Source organism: Leptosomus discolor, chromosome 9 (assembly GCF_034619465.1).
Source record: "Leptosomus discolor isolate bLepDis1 chromosome 9, bLepDis1.hap2, whole genome shotgun sequence".
Classification (NCBI taxonomy): domain Eukaryota; kingdom Metazoa; phylum Chordata; class Aves; order Leptosomiformes; family Leptosomidae; genus Leptosomus; species Leptosomus discolor.
In genome coordinates, this window is record NC_141399.1 from 45,059,103 (window position 1) to 45,078,460 (window position 19,358).

General features: G+C 42.7%; 1 protein-coding gene across 2 annotated transcripts; it reads left to right on the top strand.

Annotated features, from left to right (window-relative positions):
• The first annotated feature begins 10,356 nt into the window (after positions 1-10,356).
• On the top strand, positions 10,357-18,513 carry NXT2 (nuclear transport factor 2 like export factor 2). 2 transcript variants are annotated; one of them, XM_086469781.1, is made up of 4 exons: positions 10,357-10,418; positions 12,692-12,778; positions 13,916-14,060; positions 14,973-18,513. In XM_086469781.1, exons 1-4 carry the CDS (start codon positions 10,404-10,406, stop codon positions 15,149-15,151), a joined length of 426 nt encoding a protein of 141 aa, XP_086325907.1. In that variant the 5' UTR covers positions 10,357-10,403; the 3' UTR covers positions 15,152-18,513. The 2 variants fall into 2 exon arrangements, with proteins under 2 accessions (XP_086325907.1, XP_009948897.1); XM_009950595.2 differs by lacking the exon at positions 10,357-10,418 and having other exon boundaries at positions 12,674-12,778.
• Positions 18,514-19,358: the final 845 nt, after the last annotated feature.

The following is a 19,358-nucleotide window of genomic DNA, read 5'->3' on the forward strand; positions in this document are numbered from 1 at the left end:
TCTCTGCAGAGCTGCTCTCCAGCAGGATGACCCCCAGCCTGTACTGGTGCATGGGGTTATTCCTCCCTAGGGGCAGGACCCTACACTTGCCCCTGTTGAACCTCATGAGGTTCCTCTCTGCCCAGCTCTCCAGCCTGTCCAGCACAGCCTCTTGTGTGTCAGCCACTCCTCCCAGTCTAGTATCGTCAGCAACTTGCTGAGGGTGCGCTCTGTCCCTTCATCCAGGTCGTTGATGAATATGTTGAACAAGACCAGACCCAGTACTGACCCCTGGGGAACACCACTAGCCACAGGCCTCCAACTAGACTCAGCACCACTGATCACAACCCTCTCCCTCTAAGCTCTGTCCTTCAGCCAGTTCTCAATCCATCTCACTGTCCACTCATCTAACCCACACTTCCTAAGCTCACCTATGAGGATGTGATGGGAGAAAGTGTCAAAAGCTTTGCTTAAGTTGAGGTAGACAACATCTGCTATCTTTGTAATGAGGAAGGATAAAACAGATTTGATTTTATATCTCTGAAACAATTTATTTGTTTATACTTGTGGTGAGAACCTAATTAATCTACATTAGAGTTACGTTTTATCAGTACTCTGCTATCCAAGTTTCCAAAGTGAAAACAGTGAGCTTGACTCTTTCATCACATTAAGAAGATCTACCACATTCCAACTCCATTGCCTTTACTAAATAATTTCTAATTACTCTGATGTGAGGTTAAAATTATCAGGTCAGTGTGCTCAACATTTAGGAGAGGCCACCCTAGACTTCAGTGAGTTTATATATGCTCTCAGTGTGGATTATTGTCCAATGATGGAAGGGGTTTGTTTAGCAGATGTGCCAACAAGCATCGTGGTCTACAGTGAGTTAATGAGTGTACTCCTACTATATTGATGCTATCCCATTCAAAGTATGTGGCTTCTCAGGTATAAATTTAGATAAAATTAGGCTTCCAGGCAGCCAGATACACTATCAAAACAGATTTCATACATATGTCTTGAAAATACCCTCCCCTGTCTAACTAGGAGAGCTCCCATTGTACAATCTGGAAGAGTGTTTAAAAAACACTACAGTACCGCGACCATTTCTACATGTTCACAGTTATCCCGGCTTGGCTGTAAACCTCTGCAGTCGGCTTTAGTTATCTGTTCACTTCTTGACTTGCTGGGTGTGAGCTGGCCCAAGTGCCTGCTGCTGCCAGAGGGGCAGTCCTGCCCTACGCGTACGCTTCCATCGCCTTCCCTGTGCCTGTATAGATGAGGGAAATGAACGGAGAATCAACCCAACACAGCGTGATTTTCAGTTCTGTGATCAGTCTCAGCAAATGTCTACACAAATGCAGGCAGAAAGGAAGTGATGGGAATGCACGACTGAGGGCAGCGCAGGAGAAAAAATGGGACCAGAGGTTTTTGGCAGTGGGTTGCATGGATGTCAAATTCGAGTGGCAGCCACAAGGTATGACTTCACATGGCATGAGCTGGCAGAACAGCGCGTTGGTGCTCTTCTCAGCTGTCTTCCCTCCCTCCCTCCCTCCCCTTCTCATCCCAGCCATACACTCCAGCTACTTACCTGCACTTGCCAACTATCGCTGGCAAGACCACTCTGATCCATTTTAGCCTGCCAAGTATATCGAGGGTAAGAAAAGGTGGCATCTTCCACAGTTTTAGTCAATTAAATTAGCTCTGAGAAAGGTGAACTTGATAGTCAGAGCAGAGGGAGTAGATAACATGGAGAGCAGAGAAAGTCCGGAAGAAAGGTACGCTGCTTTCACTGCTGCAGAGGTGTTGTGCCAGCTCAACTGACAGAACCCAGCTCAGATGTTCACACAATGCTAAATATTTTACAGTATTCAGGGAGTGAAAGTGAAAGATTTTCATACAGATCTGAAGGCATGTACTCCTTGAATAATCATATAGGACTTTTGTAACTCTTCCATTTATTAAAAAAAGCAAGTGACAAAACTGTTTACTTCCAGCTGGAAGTAAATGGTTCTTTGCTGGAAAATGATTCCTTAAATGGTCACAGGTACGTCTGGCCTGGAGAAATATTACTTAGCATTTGTTTGGTGCCAAGTCATCCCACTAACCAGTTAATTGTTGTGGCCTACCTGCTGGTGCCCAGCATTCAAGTCTGTGCCAAATGTAAATTGAGCTCAGAATATGCTACAAGCTGACCTGAACTAACAGCTTCAGACAGCAGGTAAACAATAATTCCAGCCCCGCAGGCCTGTCTCGTCTGAGCGAACTGTGTTCAGTAGTTCTGTTCAGTCTGTAATGTGGAGTGGTTAGTGCTCCATCTATAGCTGATCCAAAAATTATTCATAAAAAAATATTTTAAATGAAAAATTATTTTAAACTATATTAGACTATTCTCAGAAGATGTCTCTTTCTTTTTTGAAAGGGAAAAGATATTGGGGGAAAAAACCAGACACCTGAAAATTGGGAAGAAAAATTGCTTTTGACCGAAACCATGAAATTTATTCACAAACAAAACTTCCTTGTTTCTTGTTTCTGTTTCTGACTTCAAAAAACGCTGGCTTTATTGAAAGTATCAATGGAAAAGGAACTTCATTTTCCAGCCTCTGTTACCCATAAATAGCTGATACTCTGACCTGGACAGAAGGAGGAGACAGCAGTGGCCATTAAGGCTCACAGTACCTTTTTTTTTTTTCAGATTCTGATGGACTCCTGATGCAATTTAGAACAGGTTTAGAAGTTGTGTTGTAGCTCAGATTTTTCCTTCTATTTTTCCATAACTTCAGGAAGGAAAGTGCTACTGCCATTTGAAACTAAAGTCTTCTTGTTCTGTCTCAGCCTGATAAACATCTCCTAGGGTGAGGTTTGGAACTGAGCTCATTTTACTTGTGCTCCAAAACTGGAGATGCTTCCCGGTATTTTATAGACAGAATTTTTCTTCAAAATGCCATCTGGCTATCTAAGGACAAGTCATGTAAAGGGAAAACTGGCTGCAAGGAAGGCAGCCTTCTTTCCAGGCTTTAGTGAACACCGAGCAGTACTAGATGGAGACAGGAAAAAGGACCAGCTAAACTATTGCAGCTACAATGCGTGCAGCCGGATGAGAAATGATTATGTAGTGTGCTGGTTCAGCTGCACACAAGTTAGAGAAAACCATGGTCATGTGCTGCAAGCGATGCTTGTAAAATCCTTCTCAGCTGCTGCGTACGATGCAAGGCATTGTATAGGTGTTTCATACTTCAGGGATCTTGATAACAGCAACATTTTTGTTTTGTTCATACAGGACACAACTAGGAGGTGGTACTACACTCCTCAGTGACATGATATACTGCTGAAGACCAAAATTCAGTCTAAAATTTTGAGATAAAAGGACAAGTGCAAAGAGAACTAGCTTACAAGCCTCAAAGGTGGGACTGCAGTCTCCCTCCCTCTAGTATATAAATATGCACATATACGTACTTCAGCTATCAGCTTGCTACATTTAACTATCGTGGAGTCCACTGTAACACAAATATGTTTACCTGGGGTTTACGTATGGCCAGGTTTTCATAAGAGCTCAAATACTGTTTCATTACCTAATGAAATGGAGAGGACTTTAAAATTTCTTTAACTAGCAACTGTGGCAACACTTTGAACTGACCTGTTCTGAAAATTTATCCCCACTTGGGAGTGCTTTGACATGGATTAAAATAGAACAGTTATTTGTACTTGATCTCACCATATCCCAGTGGATCACTGGAACAGTTACCAGTCAATATATAGCAAGTCCTGTTTTTCTTTAAAAAACAAGAGGGGTATTTATCAGGATAAGAGTCATGACATTCCCCCAGTTCTGGTATGACAGGAATTTGAGGTGGAGTGGTGCATGGTCCAGACTCCTCACGGATTCTAACAAACACAGGTTCTGCCTGGATCTGTCCAAAGTAATACGCCTTTTGTGTTGCGAAGGAACTGGCCAAATCAGGCCTTCTTCAGTCCGCTGCAGCTTAATAAATCCAGACTCCAGCTTTAGCAGTATTTTTTGCATTCAGCATATAGGTCAAAGTGTGAATTTGCTGAGCACCTCAGAGCAACTCCCTGTTCCCATTAAAATCAACAGATCAAATCGTTGAGTTCTCATTCAGCCCTTGCTCAGGCAAAACCCCCAAACCCTGAGTCACCATCCGACTTCACAGGCATCGCATTAATCAGAACCTGTCTGGATTTGGCTACTGTCGGTTGCTTCCCTTGCTTTAGGAGACAGTTCCTTAAACTTCTATACATCTGGGTAACATTACTACACAGTTTGGTAACTTTAACAAAAGTTGAGAAGTTGTTTCACAAGAAACATTCACTACTCAAAAAGATTCATGGCCTTTAAAGATACTGCTTTACCAGATTGAAAGCTGAAGTGTTGTGTGAATCGCTGACCTTGAGGGAATTCTTCTGGTAAACGTCACTATACCTGCTAAATCCTTGAACTGTTGATTGGACATTGTTAACAAGGATGCCATATGTGGCAAGCGATCAGTGAAGGCTGATAAACTCAATAATAAGAGAGTGAACCAACCAGTGTAATTTTAATCACTGACATGGCCGGGGATCATTTCTTTGGTTTCTATTCAGTAAAGTGGCTACTGAAATTTGGAAGAACCTTGGCTTCTGCTGCCTCCTGGACGTGCCCTTCAGTGTTGTGTACAACACTGCAGTGAGATTTTGAACCTGCAGAGTTCAAGAGTGTTATGATTTCCCTAATGTTACATATATTCTGAATCAATACATTAAAAAGCATAGTAGCTCGTTGGGTTCTTTTAGCAGAGGATATTCTATCTGAAATCTGTCAGTGTTAATTATGTAACCTTAAAGGGGGATAAATTATAAACCCTTGAAAATGACAAATGCATTAATCTAAATCCAGCAAGATTATTTGCAAAATGAAGGACTATTCATTTCAGCAAGGGTAATCAGGACCTATAGACCTCACTTTAGTCTGTTGCTGAAGTCATGACAGAAATACCACAGTTCTCGGTGACACAGCACAAGGTTAGTCTGAAAAGCAGCCTAGCAACATGCAGTTCATTTCTGCATAGATACTAGTGCAAGTGTACATAACTGTCCTTTGAGGACTCTGTGGGGAAAATGTGAACTCTTTTCATCCTGTTGGAGATTAAATTCTACTTTCATTCTCTGGCCATTATTTGCCCAGTATCAAAATAATTCACGATCTATGCATTTTGTCAGTGATTCTGAAATTATCCTGTGCTTTGCTATCAATTTTAAATTGATTTTAATTGATCAGCTGATGAAAACAAAAGAAAATCTGGCCTCACCCAGATGGCTGAATGCATTTATGAAAGCTTAATACATTTTTACTTATCATTAGTTATGCTATTTAGAGTAAATTTGACTGAAGTTATAAAGCAGTCACTTCTAAGAATTACTTCCTATCTCCATACAGATTCAGAGATACGTCATCCTATTTGCTGTTTAATTGTGATTACCATTTTAATTCACTGTTCTTAGTATTGGCTATTTGGGAAGATTTCCAGCAACTAATAATTTTAAAGGTTAGCATATACATATGTGATAAAAAATACCCCATATATCTGAGTGCATCTCACAGACCCCAGCTATTTCAACAAAGCTACACATTCTGCCTCTGATTCGTTTTGTAAGACCTAAACTAACTCAAAATTTCCCTTCCATATGGTAAGTGGGTGTAGTAGAGCTGCATATTCTAGGAAGCATCTTCAGATGTAAAGGTATTTTGATGAGTCATCTTGATGTAAACTGCTTGAACCGTGCCTGGGAGTTCAGTGTCATTGCTGCTGAGTCATTCTGGCATTTCTACCATATCTATTCCTTCTGGAAAATAAGGGGCTGGGGAGCATGGGTCAGCTGGCTTGAGGAACTGGAGATAAAGGCTGAGAAGCTGTTAGGAATATCTGGGCTTTTGAAGAGAAATTATGAGTTACACGTGGCTGTTACTAAATCCAAATGCTTATTTAGGGAATATTGGGACAATATACAGGATGGGTATAATTTGTTGAACACACTGTGGAAATTCTGTCTGCTCCTACTACTCGTAAGACTTAAACACCCAAATTAAAGGCTTGCTCAAGTGAAAGCAACTGAAGGAGGAGTCTTGAAGAAAATCTTTGCTATGTTTCAGATGGACTCCTTTGTTTCCTCTGCAAATTATACTTTCTAAGTAAAGAAAATGTATTCTCGGGGAGTCAGATTTAGGTTAGTGTTCTGGAAGTTTTAATTTTGCTCAAGCAGCTAAAATGCCAGCAAAGTGCTACAAAGATTCCTAGTAGCTGGGTTGGGTAAAGAGGTGAGAAAGGGTAAGCAGAAAGTCTCATTATTCTACTAATGTCATTTGGAATGGTACTTGGAGTTGTACATTTAAATAAACTGTTTCATATAAAAACTACTTAACTGCTTCCACCTATGATAATTCTAGAACTGTGGATTAGCAAAATCTGGAATTTTAAGGAAACCACCTAGTGGAAGAAGAATTGTTCACTAGCAAGGCTCTTTACCTCCATGATTCTTGTCTCTTGAAGAATTAATAAAACTGTGAATAACTTCTCCTTCAAGAACTACATTGAGTCTACCCTAATACGTCATGTTTATCCAAGAACCTACCAATTGGGTTCGTTAGTGTAATTTCCAGCAATTTGTATAGGAAAGGCATCAGATTTACAGGTCCATCTTGGAGCTTTTTTACAAAGTTGGCTTCAAATTTCCCACCTTCCATTCCTCGAGGCCAGATCCTATTGTAAATTACAGATTATGGACCGTGGTCAGTGTGTCCCTTAGGAGCGCGTAACCCAGCATATGACTTGTCACTATTTGTTTTATGGATTTGTTCCAACAGCTTTTGTACAGACGTTCCACTTCATGCCAGATCCTCCATTTCATTCCCTTTTAAGAAAGGCTCTAATATAAGATACTTAATGAACTCTCTCATGGTGATCAAAGACACAAAGGGTTTGTTTAGCTTTCTGCTGCAGCCTTGTCTTCTTTTGGCGCACACCGATCACTTGTTGGCCTTGCAGATTTTCTGGCAGGATTTCTTGCTTTTGATGTGTTTGAAAAAAGGATTTAATTCATACTGTTTCTGCCTTAGTAAAATGTTTCTTCAGGACTATTTTTGAATTGCCTTACTTCCTTTTTCAATCTTACTGGCCAAACGTCATGGCATTTTTTTTCTCCATTTGGAAAAACCTTAATTTTATAGAGGATGGCTCTGTACTTCTAATTCTCTACATTGGCCTGCATTAAGCATTCTGGACTTTCTTGGTCTTTTGTAAAGCATGTCTGCTTAGTGGCATGCATTTGTTCTGAGCATCCCATATGTCTAATATCTTTAAGCAGTTTCCACACCACCTGCAAATATTTTACATTTCTTGCTGCTCTTACTTTTTTTTTATTAAATATTGGGGTGGTGGCTTGCCTTTTTTTTTTGTTTTGTTTTAATCTCTGTTTTTCCAAGAAGTTTAGACCTGAATACGTTTTGGCCCCTGTTGTGAGCCACCGAGTGCCTCTTTCACAGAAATATTTTGAACTAGGTCTTGCAAACTGCTTGGTCTTAAGGAAGAATTTTTCTTCATGTTGTTTTCCCCAATTAGCTGATCCCAACAAGAAGTTATTACTCTAAAATGATATCTAAACCTTCAGAAGGAGCTGAGAATTAATTTCACTTTCAATTCACCTTCCATTTAACACGTTCCTTCACTGAATAAAGACTGGTGCTAAGGCAGGCCAGCAACAGGCATAGAGAATCTTCAGATTATCTACCTTCCTAACTTCCAGTGGAGAGTCTGCACTGAATCGTGCTAGAGAAGCGTTCTTCTCATTAACTGCTGCCAAAGAAATTATAATAATCCCACTGTATTTCTGAATGAAAAAAAATATAATCCGCGGAGAAAAATCCTGACCTGACAGAAGGAAGGCTTGTGAACTATTAGCTACTTCAGTTTCTACTATTTCTGAATTCATTCTCTATACATCACTTCTTTTGTTGGAGCAGCTACTGATAAATAAGAGTTTAAAATTTTTTTTCCTCAGATCCTTATTTTAATGTGTTTGAAAGATAGAACTTTGCCCAATCCACCAGCAGCAAGGCTTGTGCTAAGCCTGTTACTCTTAGAGGTTTCACAGATTCATGTGAGTAAATGAAGAGGTAATAATGGTTTTACAGATACTTACCTCGTTTCTGTTGGTTTCTCCAGATTGTCCCCAATCTCTCCGGTAACAGAAATGTAATTCCTTCAGTCCCCTAGGATTTACACTGGTCATTTCATACAAACCAGATTCACAGAAAAGGGACATGACACTACCTTTTCAGACATGTTGTCATCAATATGATGAAAATAAACATGAAATTGATAATGGACATATCAGATGGGAGTGACTCTTTTTCAATTTTACACTGATATATCTCAGAATAGGGTAAAGATCATAGAATCACGGGCTGGAAGGGACCTTCCAAGGCCATCTAGTCCAACCCCCCTGCAGGAAGCAGGGACATCTTCAGCTACATCAGGTTGCTCAGAGCCCCCTCCAACCTCACCTTGCATGTCTCCAGGGATGGGGCTTCTACCGCCTCTCTGGGCAGCCTGTGCCAGTGTTTCACCATGCTCAGTGTAAAAAATGTCTTCCTTATATCTGGTCTGAATTTGCCCTCTTTTAGTTTGAAACCGTCACCCCTTGTCCTGTTGCAACAGGCCCTGCTGAAAGATGTTTGTATGATGAAGGTAAAAGATCAGAATTACAGTTTTCAGTTTTGCAATTGTCTCCCTTTGTGACCTTGAACAAATCATACATAATTTCAGTTCTCTGCTTTTTTACTTGGAAATTGATGATCGCTCTTCTTTACATGAGAGGTTTTATGAAGTACTTTTATTAATTTGAGGCAAATAGATAATATGGTGATGTAGTGACACCTGAGATTTCAAAGGGGGGGATGTTTGAACTCTTGCGTTAAGCAATCTTCATTGAGCAGGTGTTAATTCAGCAGGATATGCTGTTTCATAGTGATACAACTCCTACACAGCAATGACAGATTATTCTACAGCTGACACTGCGGGGTGTGATCCAGCGCACTAAAGGGCACAGCCTCAGGTGCCCTTACCCAAACTCATTCCTCTTCCAGCAGCCCTGTCACAGATGCACCTTTCCATTCCCAGAGTGTTTGTCACCTTTTGTATAACATTTCCTCCCCGTCAGCGCCACATCATCTTTAGCAATTAATTGCAGACCTCTTGAGTCTTGTCAGGTCTTTTCCTGTTATTCACTGCATGATGAGGATTCAGCCAGCCAGCCTTACAACCCAGCGTGTTCCAGGAAAACAGCACAAGTTTCCTTTGGGCCCTTGCCCGGCTCCCTCCCCACGGCGCGAGTGTGGGCCTGGGTCCGTCCTGCCCTGCAAGGACAGGGAAGAGAAGGCTCTGCCGTGAGTGACGGCAGCCACGGGGAGAAAAGGTGCCTGTAGGAAAAGCAGAGAGAGATCTAAAGCGTACATACAATCAGGGGCTCAGGGCTTAGGCACTGACCTATTTTTACACCCACAGTCTTCCAGATAGAGAGTACGGTACCTGTGACCACGTTCTCTGTGACAGCAAGTTGCACTTGTGCTGTCAAGTGAGTCACTAACACTTGCGATTTTCCAGTCCGGTTACTGGCCAGGGCATGTAAGGGGTATTTACCCTCGTTGGCATTCACAAATTAACACTCAGATCACTTGAACGCCATTAGCCACTTGTAGCAAAGCGCGTAAGGCTTCTTCAGCATTTTCACAACTCTGGAAGATGCTGAAGTACCCAAACGTACGGGGTTTTAAGTCATAAAAATATTAACTATTTCACATAGCTGGAAGGCACCGCAGAGAGGCTGGCGGATGTCCTGTAACCTCTCCCCGGACGAGCTCAGTGCCGCCCCACGACACCGCCACCGAAAGCGGGGAGGCGGCCGCCGCGCCGCTGCTACCCGAGGGCCCCAGCGGAGCCCCGTCAGCCCGGGCTGCTCGGGATCACACCTTCCCGATGGCCGAACAACCGCCGTTTCAGAAGCGGGAGCAAAAGGCGCGGTCTCCGGCCCTCCCTGAGGGCCGTTCGCACCGGGCGGACGCGGACCAGAGGCGGCGGGGCGCCCGGCGGCCCCTAGCCCACCCGCGCTTCGCCGCCGGTGCAAACCGGCCGCTTTGTTTTCCCCGCCCTTCCCCAAGGACCGCTCGTTCTCGGTAAACTCCAGCCACTGCGCCGGCTTCGCTCGCCACCTGGAGCCGACCGAACACCCCCCCGGCCCTCCTCGCGGCGGGCGGCGCGGCGCGGCGGAAGGCTTTCGGCGGGGCGATGCCTGCGGCCGGAAGCGGCGGGCTGGAGCGCGGCGCGCACATCCGGCACCCTCCCGCCGCCTACTCGTGCGCCTCCTCTTCCCTCCCCATGGCCGCCTCTGTGGTGAGTGCGCGAACGCCGGGCGGGTGAGGGCCGGGGCCGGGGCCGGGGCCGGGGCCACCCTCCGGGGGCTGCGGGGCCGCCCGCGGGGAGCGGCGGCCTCGCCGAGACTGTTGGCGGGGAAGGGAAGGGAAGGGAAGCGAAGCGAAGCGCGGGTTCCCCGCCCCGAGGGCCGCTGCGGTTCAGAGAGCGAGCCTGAAGCCGCGGGGAGGGCCGCCGGCGTGCCAGGACGTGTCCCAGCTCCGGTGGCGGGCGGGAAGGAGGGAAGCGGCTCAGTGCAGGGGATGTGGCTGGGGCTCCCTCCGACCGGTGCCTCAGCCTCCCAGCTCCCGGGGCAGGGCTGGTTTTCGTGTGTCTTCGGTGGGTTCCTCCCCCCGCCCCCCCCCCCCGGCCGTTCCACCTTCGCTTCCAGCGGCCGCAGCATCCCTGTGCAGGGGCCAGACAGGGGTTTATGTCGTGAACCGCCGTGTTTTGCCGAGGCCGTGTAGATCGGCTAACTCCTTGGAGTTGTCGTCAGAGTCTTCAAAGTGTTGGGGGTTTTTTAAGTATGGCTTTCCTGTTGAATACTAGGAAGAAGGATTCCCGGGTGATTTGATGAGACATTGGAACAGGAGCCCGAAGAAACTGTGAAATCCGCATCCTCAGAGATGTTCAAAACATGACTGGAGATAGGTCCCTGAGCAGTCGGATCTAACTTTGAAGTTAGATCAGGTTGGCTCTGCTTTGAGCAGGGGTAGGACCAGGTGACCTCCAGAAGTTTTTTCCAAACTATATTGTTCTCAGAATCCCGGGCTATGGTTATACAGGACTCCTCTGGAGCGTCACAACTAACAAAGCTTATTTTACATTTGACTTGTATTGCAGGTACCCTGACAGCTCGTTCCAGTCTCTTGGTGTTTCCCTAATGGTCTCCCCCACCCCAGTTCTGTTTGGCCGTTAGATGGCAACGTGTTTGCTGCTGGTTGGGACGTGTGTGTGCGAGTGCGTGCTGATTGAGAGGGAACAGCCATCTGCTCTGTGTAACATAACAGGCCGAGTTATAATCACTGTTCCCTTAGTGTGAGGTCTAATGCTCTTTGTCTCCCTGTGCCAAAGAGTTTCTCATGGCACTTGCTAGAATACAGCATCTTTAAGGTTGCTTTGTCGTATTTGGAATTGGCCTGTGGGTTCAGAAATCACCAGAGAAGACAGGAAAGTGAAGAGCAGGCTCGTGTCCTTACAGAGGGAGATCAAAAGAATAGTGTCTAGTAACTTGAGAGTATTTGGTTTTGTGGAGTAGGCAGGGATTGTTTAATAGGCCGGGTTTTCTCTGAGCGGAAGCATTTCTTGCGGTAATACTGGAGGAGTTCGTGGTATTCTGGTGTATATTCATTAAAGACTGCCAAGAACATGCAAGTGGTTAAATTGTACTGATTGAGTTGCAAATATTGAGAATATAATGCTGAAATAATGAATAATGATAAATGGTGATAATATTTTTAAAAAATACCGTAACAGAACCAAATGCAGTTTTATAGATGTATGGAGAGGAAATTCGGAATCGCTGCTTGCCAGGATGTCACAGTTCAGGGTCTGTGAGAGATCAAGGGCCAAACAGCCAAACAAAGTGATGGAGTAACCAACAGCGCAGTGATGTGACAACAAAGGCTCTTACCTTTGGATGAATAAAAATAGAGAGATGTAAGAAAAATAATGAGATGTGAGGAGAAATGTTCGGGTTTTACCTGCGGATATACCACTGAAGCGATTGGTACGGGAATACATCCAGTGTGCCTGCGTGTGCGCGCTCTTTTTTTAACCTATATATCCAATTGTATATATTACTACATTTTATATATGTATGTATAAAGCTGTTTTAAAAAAGGGACTGTGGTGGCAATGTGATGGGGTTCTTGCTAATTTTCAGAAATATGTTGAGTAAATCTTGTTCCTTAACTTTATTTCAGAACAGCCATTACAGCAACAAACATTTTCACTGAATACTTGCATGTTCACACCACTTGCAGCCAGCTGGAGCCCATTTTTCAACGTAAATATTTACAATTTAAATACAATAAATATAACAGCATTCAAAATGAATCCTAAAACTGTCACCTAGTTGCTGGTACCTCCTGGAATTAGGGAAGGAGTTTGGAATCAATTTCAACATTATTTGAAGTTGTCATTCAGTAAGGATGGAAAACCAACCAGAGTGATTTACTGGGGAAGTGGCATAGATGACTAGGTTGCCTAAAATTGTCTACTTGAAGTAATTTGGTATGATTTCTTCTCTCCAGGATTTCAAAACCTACGTGGATCAAGCTTGTAGAGCCGCAGATGAATTTGTCAACATTTATTATGAGACAATGGATAAAAGAAGAAGGGTATGTGGATATTTTGACAATAGTTCGAACTGTCTTGTGCATTTTTTGCTTGCTTTTCTAACTAGCATTACACTTGAAAGCACCCAAAAGCTGGTTATCAGGTATTGTGTTGGTCAGGCCGAGACCTCTGTTCCTCTTAGACTGCCTGGCAGAGGATTTTGTGTTACTGTGCAGCCTCATTGTAAAAGGGGCCCTTTTAGGAAGTGCCTTGGGCTTCTTCGTGGTGATAGTTCCTTTTGTGTCCAGCTGTGTTTTACAGGTGCAGGATTTGGTCAGTACAGGCAGAGAAAACTTGCTTTTTTTTGTCTCTAAGGTCAGGACTTAGCTTATTTTTTTTCCAAACTTCTTTTATTAGCAGTTATCACATCTGTTTCTGGGAGCTTTCAGGAGTGCCTGAGGAAAAAGTGTGAACAGCTGTAGCTGGCTCTGAAAGTCTTCACGGACCACATTGATGTGGTGTCATGTAACACATATTTGCACCAAAAGAGAGCTGTTCTTTGGAATTTTAAATGTGTGATAATTTTAATTTAATAACTTCTAGATTATGTGAAAATATCAGCAGTTGCATGTTACTTGATAGTCACCTTGCGCAGAAGTAGGTGGTGCAGAGATGTATCAGCAGCTGGAAGGAGACTTAGGCAGTTACTCAACTGTTACAGCCTATGAAACCTTGGGGAAGTTTTGCTGTGCTGCTGCAGGGAACTGTCGTCTTTAAGTTTCCGCTGGTCCTTCCCTCACTTTTTTTACCTGAAATTATACTCTCCTGACATAACCTGTGTTGTGCACACGCACCCCCCAGAAAAAAATCAGCAGTGAATTATTCTGGAAAGGTAGCACCACCCTTTTGTTAGCAGCTGGTTCAGTTCTGTCACTAGCTTTGTTAAAGGAATCTTACCAGTGTTTAAATGTCGATGCACACAAGTCACTATGCAACTTAAAGCAGAACATGTTTCAGTTAGTTTTAATTCTTGGTCAGGAGCACCCATTGTTAAAAGGAGCTATTTCAGGAGGGCGTTTTATCTGTCAAAGTAACAAGAAATCAGTAGTTCCTAACATAAGGATTCAAAGAATGTTTTGTGTGTTGTTCATTGTATGTTTCCGCATTTTCCCCAAATATGTATTTTCATAATCACTCAGGCTTTATCAAGACTTTACTTGGACAAAGCAACGTTAGTTTGGAATGGTAACGCAGTGTCCGGGCAAGAAGAATTGAACAAATTTTTTGAAATGTTGCCATCTAGTGAATTCCAGGTTAATGTGTTGGACTGCCAGCCCGTTCACGGTAAGGTTGTATTGCAATTTATTTATTTTTCAGTCTTTTTATGACTGTTGAACGTGAACTGCAATTATGATAGTGCTTAGTATTTCTTTTGGAACAAGCTTAGAGAAGATACTGAGGGTTGAAATGTCAAGCTGTGTATAAATAAAAGCACAAATCAAGAGATGCTGCAGTTCCACACTTTTTCTCATGACTGGGAGATTATTTTAAGGACTTTTTTGTTAAGATCATATTCAGAGGTGATGTATTTTCATGTATGGAAAAAGTCTGGCTTGTCAGGTTGTGTTGTCCTTGACAATGTTTAAGAGTCAAGAGACTTCTACTGTAGCCTCTGATACTGACCTGAGGTATAATGTGGGACAGATCATTAACCTGTATGTGCTTTGATTTCTTTACATCTCGAGCAGATGGTAAATTCTTTAGATTTCTCATTAGCAACTGCTAAGGAAAGATTTGCATAATTGAGAAGTTAATAAATTACTTCTAATGGATATTTTGGGAATATAAGCAAGGGAAAAGGCTGTGGTCAAGCACGCTTTGCTCTGCTCTGAAAAAGATAAAATCTCTAATAGCAGGGAAAAAAGTGTGTGCAACTTGCTGGATACATGTATGTGTGTATCTCAAATAATGAGATCTTATTCTAAGCAAAAACCCAGGTGTTTGCTACGGGGCTCTAAAATGAACAACAGGAGGTGAAAATAGAAAAGCCATTAAAAAGCGCTGTCGGCGAGCAAAGGCACCACTGTCTGCATAGAAACGATGCCACAAAACTGTACTCTTCATGAATGTGTAACCACCCGTTAGCCTGTAACTGGCGTGACCAGAATGGAATGAGCCTTCTGTGTACATTTCCTGCTTCTCTACCTGTTAGTCTTTGTGTGAGTTGTTTTCTTTATACTTTTTCTCCTTGCGAAGAGCAAGCTACTCAAGGCCAGACGACAGTCCTCGTGGTGACAAGTGGGACAGTAAAATTTGATGGCGACAAGCAGCGCTACTTCAATCAGAACTTCTTGCTAACGGCACAAGCCACACCTACCAACACGGTGTGGAAGATCGCCAGTGACTGTTTCCGCTTTCAGGACTGGGCCAGTTAGTGAGGATTGGCTACGGGAAGTGACCTCTCTCATTTTCCGTGGTGAAGGCAGCTGTACGGACGGCCGTTCTCCACGCATGGGAGATGCTCGCTCGTCATGCTGCGTCTGTCGTTCTGGAAGGTCTACAGATGTTTCAGGGTTGATCCCAGTGACCGTGGGTTTAGTAGTAAATGATCTTAAAATGTGAGAGGTTGCTTGCGTTAGTTGAACCTAATAAAATGCTGAAGGCAGTGAGCTGTGTTGGAATCATTCCTAAAATGCCTTACGTGCAGCTATGCTGCCACTTCCGGACTTGGATGTGACGCTGAATGCTGAAACTCTACTAGTTGAACGCAAAATCCTCTTAATGTACAATTCTGACCAAACATGATTTTTTTTCAACTTGAAAAGATCCGTTTTTACAGTAGCATCTTCCCTCTTTGGAAGAAGATGCTTCTAGCATGTAGATAGAATTGTCAAAGCTACCTGCTTTTGGTTGCAGGAGGCTAGGAAGGCTTGACGATGACTTCTGCTGTTCGTGAAGGCAGCAAATGTGGGTCCTGAGTGTGTAATCTCTCAAATAAACCATTGGAAAGCTAATGCTACCTTCTGTGATACGGAAGGACTAAATAACCTCATCAGGTTTCCTTTTGGCTTGAGCTTCTCAGACTTTGGTTGTAGTTAATTTGCATCGATGCGTATGCAGGGCATGCGGAATGATTCAGAGCTCCTGTGCCAACAACTCGTCACACGCATGTGAAGGACTTCAAACTGGGTTTTTTTGAAGTCTTAACAGTGTATGAAATAGTTCAGTTATGTCACTTCTGTTTGCTTTAACTGTTAATTCTGTTGCTATGAAGTTTGGACTATTTTTCCTATATTCTGCAAGTTTTGAGTCCCTACTGTCTTTTCAAGAAACATTGTACTAAAAAAGTGGCACTGAAAGTGTGTATTACTGTGAAGCCTTCAGTTTTTCTCTTCAGTACTGTTACTCAGAACAGGTGCTTTGATTATTTCAACTTAGAACAGCAGCTCTGAACACAGATGCCATCTTCCTCTCATGGAGATTTTTACTGTAGTTTTCGTATTCTTTTTAAATATTACCTTTAATTATTGATTCTGGGTTTTTTTTTGTGTGTGTGTCTTGCTTTAAATTTGCAGTTTAACGCTTTCAGCTGCTTTGAAATAGTTTTCAAGACCGCGGGTTAAGACTGTCCATCTTAACTTGGGAGTTTAAGAGTAAACCTGAGTATCAGCAGATTTGTTTCAAACTGGTACGTTTCTATTTTAAACTGAGTTTAAAAAAGCCAAAATTTAGCTATGTATGTGAGAGTACAGTTGTTTGTAGCTGAAAATACAGGAGGGAACTTGCGACTCTGGTCTTGATACATGTTGCAACGACGGCAGCAGTCTGAATACAAAAGCCGTTACGACTGCTGCTCACTTGTTTTTATGGCTTAGATCGGGAAAACTGTGAAAATGAGCAATATCTAACTTGTGTAAAGCATCTTAAAACATCTGTAGTTTGTGATAGAATCCCACAAATAATGGGATATTCAGGCAAAATGGGTGATTTTGTTTCCTTTTAAGGCATTCTAGTCTTCACATCAGTTCAATTAGGATTAGTAACCTGTCTCTGTTCAGAAGGTGTTTATGGTCTGAACTATTGTGTAACTTTCTCAGCCTGAAGAATATGAATTCCTGCAAAACAATGCAAGAAGTCCAGAATTTTTGAAAACTGTAAATACTGTAAATACATTGTTATTTCTGTATGCAGTGACGAGAGAATCGCTCTGTGTAATTACTGTTTGTTCTTAAGAGAATATGCAAGGTTCATGTATTTGTACTCTCCAAGTTTGAAAAGAAAACGTAACCCTAAATTTGCCTGTAACTGATGCAGCATTGCCGAATTGTGACCTGGCGTGGTGCGCTCCTCTGGTGTTTTATTTTGCTGTTGATCATGTGAGTAGGGGTACAGCTCTGCTTCGCGTACACAAGCAGGTTTTGGCTTTAGAAATTTAGCGATGGGTGCAACTGTAGCGTTTGCTTTTGAACTTTGAAGGCAGTCACCAGGACGCAAACTTTTATCTGTACCTGCTAAACTTGTCGTGGGAATAAATGCCAATTGGGTATTGTTATTCATGTTTTAATTTGTATAGTAGTTTTTAAGCTTTTTCTAGGCAGATTGGGAGATTTAGAAATATATGAATATTTCAGTAAACTTTACTCATCTCTATTATTTTCTTGCTATTCAAATGCAGGCTGCTTTTAAATCTGACTTCTGCAATTAATATTTAAAAAACCAACAAACCAAACCAACCAAGCAACCAAAGCCGCCACTACCTGGAACAGGTTAGGAAGCTTTCTTACTGGCCTAGCTGGGCAAATCCAGTTTAAACCCTTACTTAGTAAGATGTGTAGCTGGAATTGGACTTGATATGCGTACAGGAGTGTTTTGAGAGAAATTTATCAGGACATAATTGCTTCAGCCTGGGGAAAAGTGCCAGTTATGTGCTGCCTGTTGCCATCAGCTCTGGTGAGGATCGCTTAGGGTGATTCCGTGCTACCATGATGAGCCGTTGCTCTTTGTAACTGAAAATGCCGTTTTACAAAATACTTCTGTGGCGCGTACTAAGTGGTAATGTAGCTCTTAGATTAAATCAGTGATTTTACAACTGAGTAATTAATGGCACAAACAAAAGATCTCTTCCGTGCTAGCTGGGGAAGGTAGTGATGCTGGAGCTCTGTGCTGCTTGTTAAAACTTCTGTGCTGAGATCAGCAGAAGAGGGCAGACGAGTGCTATTTATTCTGTCCAGTACACCCCATCCAGCTGGTGTAGTGTTCCCCACTGCTGACCCTGCTGTAATACCTGAATTTACAACGGGCATCTATAAAGTGAACATGTTTATGCTCTAGACTGTAAACAGGAGTTCATGCTACCATTTCTTTTGCTGTTCGATACCAAGTCACTTCCGTACAAGCGGTCAGTGAAACAAAGCCAGCTGCAGAGCGAAGCACTTCCACGTAACTGTGGCTACTGAAGGCTTGATGGATCTTCTCATGTGTGTGTGTACTCCCTGTATTGTCTTTCAGTCGCCGTTTTTGTGTCGCTTTGTTCTTTTGGCACACTACAGTTAAATCGACTTAAAATACTTGTGCTGTTTCTTGGAATGGAGAAAAGCGATTTGTTCTGATGGTGTGAATGTCCTGATAGCTTTGATGTGCGTACGCGTCCTTACCCTGATTGGAAAAAGCACATTATCAAGAAACGCTGTTTCATCAGTAAAGTAACTTTCCACACTTGAATATATTTTGTAAGTTTTTTAAATTGTTTAAGACCTCCTGCAAGAGTAATTTTTAAAAAAATAAAACCAAAAACCTACCTGATGTTCTGCTTTTTTTTTAATTAGAAGTTTTCATGGTTTGTTCTTACGATATGAAAAGAAATCATTCGAGGCTTCCTTATCTTTGCTACTTGTGCTCTAGGTATGAGCTACGTGTTGTAATTGTTGCAGTCTGGTGCTGGGGCACTGCGGAACAGGCAGGTTGTGAGCTCTTTGTCAGTGCTCAGTAAAAAAAAATGCGTCTGGAATAATAACCCTACAGCAAATGCCTCGCCAAGCCACTGTCGAGCAGTCAAGGGTGTTGAACCGCCTGGAGGAGCAATCTCAAATTGATGTTTCCCTCTAAAATTTACTGAGGATTAGACTGATGTCCAGCAAGTATCTGGATGAAGTCAAAATGTGTGCCAGACCTTTGGATTGTAAATATTTTCACTGAGAACATACTGTTGTGCCTCTGCTGTTTCTCTGCTAAGAAGAAATGAAACACTTGAATAAGGAACAGTTCTTGTGGTAACTCTGGTGATTTATGCACTTTATTTTGCTGTTTAAAATGCCAGATTACTAATGAACGCTTGGTGTAGATAGCTGCTTTTAGTTGCTGGCCATGAAAAGATGATGCTAATACAAGGTCAACGTTTGTGTGGAAACAAGACATTGTTCTAGGAACAATTGATGCTAAATATATTGTAAAGTTCTTGCTGTGTTTGAAGGTGCAGATTTCAGTGAGGCTTTGCAAGCAGTCATTTTTTGTAATTATCCTGAGCAAGGCTCTGACAGCTGATGCAGCGTAAAGGTTAGGAGGACTGGGCAAAATAAATCACAGTTAGGGCCAAAACAAGATATTTTTGCATGTCTCTTGAAAGTGAATCCAGAAATTGCTCTT

Bases quoted from the DNA above. Each gene is read 5' to 3' on its own strand.
- NXT2 (XM_009950595.2), top strand. From the start codon at position 12,674: ATGATTTCTTCTCTCCAGGATTTCAAAACCTACGTGGATCAAGCTTGT. The intron at 12,779-13,915 runs GTATGTGGATAT...ATAATCACTCAG, and splicing joins CAATGGATAAAAGAAGAAGG to GCTTTATCAAGACTTTACTT. The intron at 14,061-14,972 runs GTAAGGTTGTAT...CTCCTTGCGAAG, and splicing joins GGACTGCCAGCCCGTTCACG to AGCAAGCTACTCAAGGCCAG.